Source organism: Mus pahari, chromosome 14 (genome assembly GCF_900095145.1).
Source record: "Mus pahari chromosome 14, PAHARI_EIJ_v1.1, whole genome shotgun sequence".
Taxonomy (NCBI): Eukaryota; Metazoa; Chordata; class Mammalia; order Rodentia; family Muridae; genus Mus; species Mus pahari.
In genome coordinates this window covers 68,021,583-68,032,198 of record NC_034603.1, presented here as the reverse complement: position 1 = coordinate 68,032,198, position 10,616 = coordinate 68,021,583, and the positions used below count along the sequence as shown (strand labels likewise).

The 10,616-nt window shown below is 49.7% G+C and overlaps 1 protein-coding gene across 1 annotated transcript in view; it reads right to left on the bottom strand.

Moving 5' to 3' along the window:
- Ttc25 (tetratricopeptide repeat domain 25) overlaps positions 1 to 10,616 on the bottom strand; it is a 25,235-nt gene that overhangs the window by 2,572 nt on the left and 12,047 nt on the right. The window contains exons 8-10 of the mRNA XM_021213455.2: positions 7,416 to 7,502; positions 5,423 to 5,619; positions 2,421 to 2,521 (exon numbers count right to left, since the gene is read on the bottom strand). Of these exons, the coding sequence (XP_021069114.1) occupies positions 2,421 to 2,521; positions 5,423 to 5,619; positions 7,416 to 7,502 (385 nt within the window). The remainder of the gene's footprint in view (positions 1 to 2,420; positions 2,522 to 5,422; positions 5,620 to 7,415; positions 7,503 to 10,616) is intronic.

Below are 10,616 nucleotides of genomic sequence, written 5' to 3'. Positions count from 1 at the left end.
AGAAAAAAATCTCAAAAAAAAAAAAAAAAAAAAAACTGAAACAGGGTCTCATTAAGTATGTCGGTCCAAGCTGCAGATCCCAAGCTCCTGCCTCTGATGGGATTACAAGCATGTCCCCACACCCTGCTTTCTATGAGCTCTTGAAGAGCCTCCATCTTTGTCAGTCATCTCAGAGGCAGGTTCTGAGCTCAGAAATGCAGCTTTAGGATATGTGTAACTGGACGCCTGTGGACAACATGGTTCTAGGTCCTGCCCTGTCAGGTTTCGTGTCTGGAAATGGTAATGCAAGAGGCAAGGGTAGGTTGGGGGGTGGTGGTGGTGGTGTGTCTCAGACCTGGTCCCACATGGAGCCACTGAGGACCAATTAATGAAGTGACTGCCCAGCCTTCAGGGTAACCTCAGCTCTGCCTCTCAGAGAGCCCCCAGCCCTGACCCCCCAGGAGCCCAGGACTCTCTCCTTGGTCACAAACAAGGGCCTATGTTTTTGCCTTGGTCTTCCTACAGACACGAAGCTTCATATGGGGCCAGGATCATAGCCAGCCAGGCACGGGCTCAGCCACCTTACAACAATAACTGTGCAAGGTAAATACTTGTGCTCTCCGTGGGTGGTCACGTGGGAGAGGATCAAGTCTGAAGGACCACAGGCGAGACCCGTGGAGCACGTGGCAGGGCTGGAGTGAAGGTGGGCATTCTGAGGTGTGTGTCACGGGGACTGTCCCTCAACAAGAACTGGGCAGTGATATGTCAGGCCTAACCTACCCTGAGAAATACAGAAGAAGCAGGGGTGTTCACTGGGGCTTCTTGGGGGGGGGGGGATTTTTCTACTGCAATATGAAAGTATTGGCCTCGCTACTGTCTTTCCAAACACATCATAAACTTTCCTCCCCAAAGGTCTCTTTTCTCGCACCCCCTGTCCCTCTAGCACAGCTGCCCACACCCCACCCTGTGCCCTGCTATTCCAGACCAATCCTGCTTGTTCCCCAAAGCTCAGTCTAAGGCCTATCTCCTATTGGGTGCATCCTCAGGGTGTCACTGTCAAGGTGGCCTGTCCCTTCTCAAGTATCTGTATCTCCTGTATCTCCTGTAAGTCTGGCCCCCTTAGGCCATGTCAGTATTGCTGAGTTGTGTGCTCTGGCCTCTCAGTGGGAGCCTGCTTCAGAGAGGAGAGATGCCTCCATCGAAACCAACTCTAGCAGATGATTATACTGGGGGGATGCCTGTACCTGTGTGCCTCCAGAACTTCCCTGTGAAAAGTGCCTGAGGAACCTGGTGGTTAAGAGGAGGTAGATGGGTGGGGACCTCTGAAGAGGGCTTTATGGAACTCAGCTGAGGTCCTACATCCACCTGGAACAGTATCTTTGGGAGGAGACGGGTGGGGGTGGGGCTGGACAAGCCTGAGGTACCTCCTGGCTTCGCCTCACTCAACCTGTGGACTCTGCCCCCTGGCACTTCTAGTCTAGGCCAGCACTGCCCACCAGGAATGCCTGCAATAGTGGGACTACTCTATGTCTGTACCATGCGGTCCCACCAGTCACAACGTGGCTGCTGTGCACTTGAAGTACGGCTAACGACTAAGAAACTGAACTTTGCAGTCTTAAAATAGGCCAGCAGCTGCTTCCTGGGCGGGGCTGGGTGATTGCAAACTGAGGGGGACAAGGAAGGTCCCCGGGGAGAAGACTACTAACACTTAGGGGTTAGCCGAGAGCTTCCTGGAAGGGGCAAACCTAGGAGGACTTAGAAAATTCTAGACAGAGATTAAAGCACTTGTTCATGGGCACAAGATAGTCTGTTAGGGGAAGGGTAGAAGGCTAGCATTGGCTGGAGCTGAAAGGGGGACTTGGGCAGCCGCGAGAGCGTGCATGTGCGAGCGTGCATGCGCGCGCGCGCCTGCACACACACACACACACACACACACACACACACACACACAGGAAATAGAAAAAGAAGGAAGAGGAAATGTCAATCCTCATTAATCAAAGGAAACCAGAAAGCTACGTATAGTGTGATGGCCCACACCTAGAGTCTTATAGTCTCTGCAGCTTTGGATCCTGAGGCAGGAGGACCACTGGAGTCTAGGAGGTTGAGGTCAGCCTGGGCAATGGAAAGAGGTCCTCATATCTAATGAACTAATTAATGGATAATTATACTACTAATACATAAATAAGACAGTAGGAAGTGTCACAGTGCATAGTACATAGTACATTGAAGAGGTGACTGTTTAGTAAAAGTTTCTCTTCTTTTGTTTGTTTCAAATCAAACCACAACTTGGAGCGGCTGCCGGATAGGTGCTCAGCAGTGGCAAAGGTCAAAGCCAGCGCACGGCCAGCATGTGTCCCGTGAAGGATGGGCGATGAGCAGCTGTGGAAAGGCCACCCACTGCACCCCACCCCACCGCAGCCCAGCAGCTGACAGATGCTCACGCTGATGATAGCCTGCTGTGCCTCGTTGTTGTGGACCAGCTTAGCTCTCTCCAGGGCCTTCTCAAAGTTATTCACGGCTGACTCGAAGTCTCTCAGCTTCACTGGAGGGCGGGGAAGAAGGCAGAGATCAAACTGAGACACTCTGTACCGCCGACAGAGCCCCTGGTTGGCCAGGACCTATGTCCTCTGGGATCAGCCCCAGATGACCCCCGAGGAGCCCGGCCCCATCTTTGGAGCGTGTTCTTGGTCTGTGCAGCGCTGAGGACTGGGACACAGGGACCAGCACTGTAGCTCCCAGGCCCTCAAGTGAGAGGACCGATTTTAGGATAGGAATGGTGCACACACGATGTGTGCCTCCAGAGTGAGGACTATAACCCCATCTGGAAATGGTTCCTGGAGATGCAATCCATACTTTCAGGTGGCTTTCTGAAAACACTCTGTAGAGTAGAGTCCGGGACTTGCTCAGTTGGTAGAGGCTATGATGCATGAAGCACTGGATTTGACTCCGAGCACTGCAGAAACTGGGAATGGAGATGCACCTGTAACCCCAGCACTTGGGAGGTGGTGACAGGGAAGGGTAAGGTCCTTATTGACTATGTGTCAAGTTCAAGACCAGCCTGAGACTCATAAGACCCTGTCTCCTTTTCCTTTTTTTTTTTTCTCCCCAAGATTTATATATAAGTACACTGTAGCTGTCTTCAGACACACCAGAAGAGAGCATCAGATTTCATGGTTGTGAGCCACCATGTGGGTACTGGGAATTGAACTCAGGATCTCTGGAAGAGCAGTCAGTGCCCTTAGCTGCTGAGTCATCTCTCCAGCCCGCCCCCCCCCTTTTTAAAAAATACAAACAAAACAAAATGGGGGAGAGCCAGGTGGTGGTGACACATCTCTTTAATCCCAGTGAGGCAGATGGATCTCTCTGAGTTTGAGGCCAGCCTGGTCTACAACGTGAGCTCCAGGACAGCCAGGGCTACACAGAGAAACCCTATCTTGGGGAGTGGGGTAAGGACCCAGCAACAGAAAGCAGACCAGTGAGACAAAGAGGTGGCTCAGTGGGCAGACGCATTGCATTTGCTACGTAAGCATGAGGACCTGAGTTGAAATCCTCAGTACCGGTGCTAAAGCCAGGAGAGTTAAAGCCCATAGCTGGAACACTGGGATTCCAGGAGGTCATTCACCAGCCCGCCTAGATGAAATAAAAAGATCCCGAGAGGAAGTCACTATGCATCTTCTTCCTCTGGTCTCTGAATGTGTGCACAGGCGCATGCACATGTACACACAGGCACACAACATATGCACATCATCAACATATCATCATCACCATCACCATCATCACCATAATCACCATCATCCCACCGGAGAGCAGGGAAACATGGAGGAGATATGACTGTGTGCCACAGACAGCTGCTGGAATCTCCATTCCCCTTCTCTGATGGGATGGAGAACAAGTGGCTCAGCAGAGCTCACCCAGTCTGCTAAGTGCTGGAGCTTAGCCGGACCAATTCGCTGAGTGACAGAGTGAAAGATCTGTGCCCTTAAAAGAGCTCCACTTGGTGCCTGGAGTTACAGCAGAGATGTACACCACCAGAGGAAACCAAATGAGCACCATTTTTTTAGCCAGTTCTAAATCCCAGAAGCAAAAATAATGACTGGCCTAGCAAGATATGCCCACGGCTGCAATAATGGCAGAAGAGATATGGAAACAACCAACCTTTTTTTTTTTTTTTTTTTTTGAGGGGTGGAGACAGGGCGTTTAGGGCCCCAGTCTAAAGATGGAATCCATAGCTCGCACTATTTATGGAGCCGAGATAGGTGATAATGCCCTAGTAGAGGACACACTACTATTATTCAGCTGAATAAATCTAGCATCTAACTGACTCTGAATGAGTGAGCGCGTCTCTCTGCTCTCAGTGGAAAGGCTTCCCCTTACGGTAAATGGCAATTAACGCAGAGACCCAAAACCAGTCAACACACAGAGGATAACGGACTGCAGAGTGCCCAGCCTAAGTGGGATGTCTATGTCATCCCGAGTCTCAGGGATCTTCACAGGGAGGGAGCAGGTGGATTGCTAAGAGCCAGATGGACGATTTCACAAAAACAGTGTTTTCTAAACACAACCGGGTAGTTGTAATATAAACGCACAGCAGTTAGGACAGCTTGCGGAAGACTTGGACCGACTGAGCTGCAGGAAGGGGAGCAACGGACTCAATCCCCGCCCCCAGCTGAGGAGCTACTGGCTCCTGAGAGCTGTCAGTTCTCTTTCCTGGTGTGAGCCCCTGGTAGGTGGCTCACACTCTAAGGCAGGCCCCACATCCAAGAGTAGTTGGGAAACACAGATTGGACTTAGTGGGTTCAAAGCAAAAGATAACACAAGGTTTGGTGGGAAGGGGCATGGTGGTGGATCCGCGAGGAGCTGGAGGAGGGGAGGCAAAATACATTAGAAATAGTTAAAACTATGATTTAAAAATTAAAACAGCTGGGCGGTGGTGGTGCTCGCCTTTAGTCCCAGCACTCAGGAGGCAGAGGTGGCAGATTTGAGTTCGAGGCCAGCCTGGTCTACAGAGTGAGTTCCAGGACAGCCAGGGCTACACAGAGAAACCCTGTCTGGAAAAAAACAAAACAAATAAATAAATAAATAAATAAAACAAAGCTGGGAGGTGGTGGTGAGGCACACCTTTAATTCCAGCAACTAGGGAGGTAGAGAGGCAGGAGGAGCTGTGAGTTCAAGGCCAGCTTGGTCTACAGAGTGCGTTTCAGGACAGCTAGGCTCCACAGAGAAACTCTGTCTCAAAAAACAAAACTAACCTACTCACTAAATTCATTCATCAATTCATCAAAACAGAGCAAACAAATAGAGAACCAAGCAAGCAAGCAAGCAAACAAACAAACAAACAAACAAGTTGCTTGTCCTCATTCGCAAACTGGTAAGAATGGAAGCACAGAGATGCTAGGCTCAGCCCTCAGGACTGCCTTCTGGGAGTCTCCGAGGCCCTCCCTACCTTGGGCCTGCGCCACCAGGACACTGGCGTTCAGCTGCCACTCCAGGTCCCCTTCCTCCTCAGCGGACTGCTGAGACTTCTCACCGTAACTCTGGGCCTGCCACGCCTGGTCCAGCTCCAAGTAACAGCGGCCAATCTCGTGGAAGAGCCAGGTCTTCTCCAGCGTGGTTTTGGCTAGGGGGATCTTCTCCTCCCACCTGGGGAAAAGAAGAACCCGGTCAGCTCCTTCCCAGCTCTCGGCTCAGCCTCGGCAGACCCAGGCTTCCTGTGGGAGCAGAATAAAACTCATTCTTCCAGTCCAGTCCAGAGCATAATTAGTTAAGTACCATCATATCGCCAAACTGCCAGCGCTGTTTTTGGTTGACATCTAAGGGATCAAATTTGGCATAACCACTGAAAATAATGTTGGAAAAGGGCACCTGGGGGGCTGGTGGGATTGCTTACTGGTAGAGTAATTGCTTAGCATGCATGAGGCCCTAGACTAATTCCAGCACCAAAAAAACAAAACAAAAACAAAAACAAAAACAAAACAGTATGAAAGCAACTGAAATAACACAAAAATAACTTCCCAGAATTACTAGGTTAGGCTCAGTGGCACAGGCCTGTACTTCCAAGCACTGGGGAGGTTGAGGCAAGAGAGTGGGTTCAAGTGCAAACTCAACAACCGGGAGGAAACACTCTTCAGGACACAGATGCCAAGGGCTCAAGGGTACCAAGTCACATGACCTGGAAGGATGCTTGGTGAACTAGTCTCAGAGGCCTGAAGGACACAGTCCCTCCAGAAATGGTGGCCGCACCCAAGGAAGCTGGCTCTCTGGGTCTGGCCTGCCTCTGAGGCTCCCTAGGGCTGTTCCCACCCACCCCACTGAACAGATAACCAACCTCAGGCTTAGACCTCAAACAGACCATCTGGGGAGTTGAGATGCAGTCCCCCTAAACCCCACACAGTCACACAAAATCGTGGTGGAGTCTCTAAGGAAGTCGCAAAGGTCCATTGGTCTATCAGCTCTAATTCAGGGTCACCTAGGAACGAGCTCTGGGCGAGTGAGGCACTCCATGGGGAAGGAGCCTGCTGAAGAAGCCTGGCGGTCTGATTCTGATCCTAGAACCAGTGTAAGTATGGAAGGGGAGATCTGACTCCACCAAGTTCTCCTCTGGCCGTCACAAGTAATTAGTCAGGCACAAATGCCTGCTCCCCATTCTCACATCACACATACATATGACACACACACAGTAATAATAAATAGTAAACAATAAGTAATAATAAATTAAAAGTGAGTTCTTAGTTGGGCAGTGGTGGCGCACGCCTTTGATCCCAGGGCTCAGGAGGCAGAGGCAGGTGGATTTCTGAGAATTTGAGGCCGGCCTGGTCTACAGAGTGAGTTCCAGGACTGCCAAGGCCACACAGAGAAACCCTGTCTCGAAAAACCGAGAGAGAAGACAGAGAGAGAGAGAGAGAGAGAGAGAGAGAGAGAGAGAGAGAGAGAGAGAAGAGAGAGAGGTGAATTCTTGAGTCCTGACCTTCACTTTAGAATTCGAATTTCCAAGGGTAAGACCAAATAATTATTTTTTAAATTTCAATTGTACTTATTTTTGTCGTGTGTGTGTGTGTGTGTGTGTGTGTGTGTGTGTGTGCAAGAGAGAGAGAGAGAGAGACAGACAGACAGTAGGTCATCTGGTCCTCTTTTCCTTTCCCCCCTCCTTCCTTCTCATTTTCCTCCTCTTCCTCTTCCTCTTCCTTCTGCTATTCCTTCTCCTACTCCTTTTCTCCAATAGGCTTTCGTTCTGTAGCTCTATCTGGCCCAGAATTGACAATGCTCCTACCTCAACCCCCTAAATAATTAGGATTACTCGCAGGATCGGCCACACCCGGTTATAAGTTCAGTTCATTTACTAATGCCTTTGTCTGGCTTTATGTCCCAGACCAGAATCCCTGTGTGAGGGGAGGAAGTCCCAGTCCCAGGGTGGGGAAGGGGCAGTCTGTATTACTTACGTGTCAATGGCTTGCTGGAATTTCCCAACTCTGGCAAAAACTCTACCAATATTGTCAAGGGCTCTTGATTTTGCATCTGGAAGGTCACTGTGGAGAAGCAGAAAAAAACAGCCATTAAGTAGAAATCAGATATTATGGTGGAAAAGGAAAACACTAGGGCCCAGGCTCCAGGAATTCAGAGTTCCAAGAGGAAGATGTCCAGGCTGACAAGGCTGTGTCACACAGACCCATTTGTGCCCTTAGCCTGAGATGGACATCATCAGGATCCTTCCAGGATTGACAGCTTACAAAGATGTTCCCTTTGGTCCAACAATTTTCCTTCTAGACTTTACCTTAAGATAATGTAACAAGAATGTAAATTAAAATGATTCTTATTTTAGAAACAACCTATTAGGGGTGACATGACAATGGCAATTAGTTGATGTGAAAAGAAGTTTATGATGTATGAAATGAAAAAGTCAGGGGCTGGGGGTATAGTTCAGTCATTCAGTGCTTGCTTAGCATACAAAAGACTCTGAGTTTTCCCCAGCAACAAAGGGGAAAATATATCTATGTGGGCCTATGCTGCTGGCTTTGAAGATACAGAAAGGGCATAGGAGCCATCAAATGGACATATGTGCATGCTTGCCTGCACATGTATGTATGCGCGCGCGCACACACATACACACACATACACACACACCCCAAAGGAATAGGCAGAATGCTAGAGGTAGATGCCCAACATCTTCTGGTCTCCACTGCCTTCCATCCACTCTCACACTCACAGCTACATACACAATCACATAGACACACATACATACACAAGCAATTTTTAAAGCTCCCTCTCACCGGGTGGTGGTGGCACATGCCTTTAATCCCAGCACTCGGGAGGCAGAGGCAGGCGGATTTCTGAGTTCGAGGCCAGCCTGGTCTACAGAGTGAGTTCCAGGACAGCCAGGGCTACACAGAGAAACCCTGTCTTGAAAAACCAAAAAAAAAAAAAAAAAAAAAAAGATTTATTTTATATGTATATATATATATGTAAGTACACTGTAGCTGTCTTCAGACACTCCAGAAGAGGGCGCCAGATCTCGTTACAGATGGTTGTGAGCCACCATGTGGTTGCTGGGATTTGAACTCCGGACCTTCAGAAGAGCAGTCGGGTGCTCTTACCTGCTGAGCCATCTCACCAGCCCCTCCCTCACAGTTTTGAATCAAAGCCAGAGCGGCAGAACTTCCTGTAAAGCCAAACTCCCCTATAGGGCGCCAGCTGCCCATAGCCCTAGTCCCTAGACCAGCATAAAATCTCCAGACCCTCCATACGCCATTGTCTCTCTGCCAAGGACAGTCCTTGCTCTCCTCACGCCCAGTCAGAGCCTCCTGTCCGGCGTCCCCTCTCTGGCAGTGTTCCTGCCTGTATCTCTGTGGATCCTCAGCCTTGGCTTTCATCAGCTGCTCTCACTTGCTGCCTCGGATAGGTTTTTCTCTTGCAAAGCCGGCTCCCCTGGGGCTGGGGCGGATGGCCCAGTGGTAGAGTCTGCCTAGCGTACTGGAGGCCCTGGACTGGAACCCTGACACCATCAAAAAGTTAGAGAGTGTGAGTAATCTCCTGTGGCTTCTTAATTCATTCATAATATTAATAAGGGAGGTGCCAAGAGTGGTGTTATATACCCTTATGTCTTTAGCCCCCGAACTCCAGAGGCAGATGCAGATGGATTCCGGTGAGTTCAAAGCCAGATTGGTCTATACAGTGAGTTCCAGGTGAGCCGGGGCTACATAGTGAGATCTTGTTTAAAAACAAAAGAGAGAAAACGAAGGCTGAATATGTGGCTCAGGGTTAGAGCACTTGCCTAGCATGCATGAGGCCTAGGTTCCAGCCCTACCATCAGAAATGTTCAAAATGCAATGGCTGCGGAGATACACAAGGCCCTGGGTTTGGTCCCCCAACCACTGCACAAATCTGGTGTGAAGGTGCAAGTCTACAATTCCAACGGCCAGGAAGTTAAGGAGTTTTCCATCGCCTGGGTGCACACCTGGCACATGGTGCACACCTATTAGGGAGGCAGAGCCAGAAGGTCGAGTTCATAATCACCCTCAGCTACACAGCGAATTCGAGCCAACCTGGGCTACTTGAAATCCTATCTCGATGAAAACAACAGCAAGCTACCAGTGACAGGAAGGCACATAAATCAAGTCTCCATCCACCCAAGAAATGGATGAGCACTGGAATGCATACCTAGAAGCCTCCTGAACACGTCACTGGCTAGTCTCTAAGTGGCTGACAAGAACGAGGGAGGGGTGCATAGAACTCACTTAGACTGGAGTTTCCAGGTAAGGCCCTGTTTGTAGATGCTGAAAAGGCAGAAACTAGCCAGGCCAAGTGGCCTGAGCTTATGATCCTAGCTCCTAGGAGAGAGAGGTAGGAAGGTCAGGAGCTAGAGGCCAGCCTGGGGCTACATAGTGAAAATGTGTCTCAAAACACACAAAAATAGGGCTGGAGAGATGGCTCAGTGGTTAAGAGCACTGACTGCTCTTCCGAAGGTCCGGAGTTCAGATCCCAGCAACCACATGGTGGCTCACAACCATCTATAATGAGATCTGATGCCAGCTTCCAGGGTGTCTGAAGACAGCTACAGTGTACTTACATATAATAAATAAATAAATCTTTTTTAAAAACACGAAAATAAAAAATGAAGGAAGGAAGGATGTCTAGAATACTGTACCCACTCTTTTTTTATGTGGCAAGAACTGGTAACAAGAGAGTGACTCTCTTCCCAAAGCCCAGTGTCTAAGAGGACCGATGGGATACCAGCAGCCAGGGAGGAACAGGGTGGGATTTCTGGACCACTTCCTCCATCCCTATGGCCAGTCGGGGTCAAAGGCTTTCCTAGAGTGAGACACTGACTCTAGGGTCTGATGAATGAGTGGGAGTGGCTTGACAGAGCAAGCTCTGAGGAAAGGGACACCTTGCTGAAGGAGCCAAAAGCAGCAAGAAACTGGGACCCTTTAGATGGCTTCAGACCGGAAGGACCTGCACAGATCTTTTTACTGTCTGAGGTCCGATGGAAGTCCAAAGAAAGCCGTGCTGGGGGCTGGTGAGATGGCTCAGTGGGTAAAGAGCACCCAAGTGCTCTTCCGAAGGTCCAGAGTTCAAATCCCAGCAACCACATGGTGGCTCATAACCATCCGTAACAAGATCTGACGCCCTCTTCTGGAGTGTCT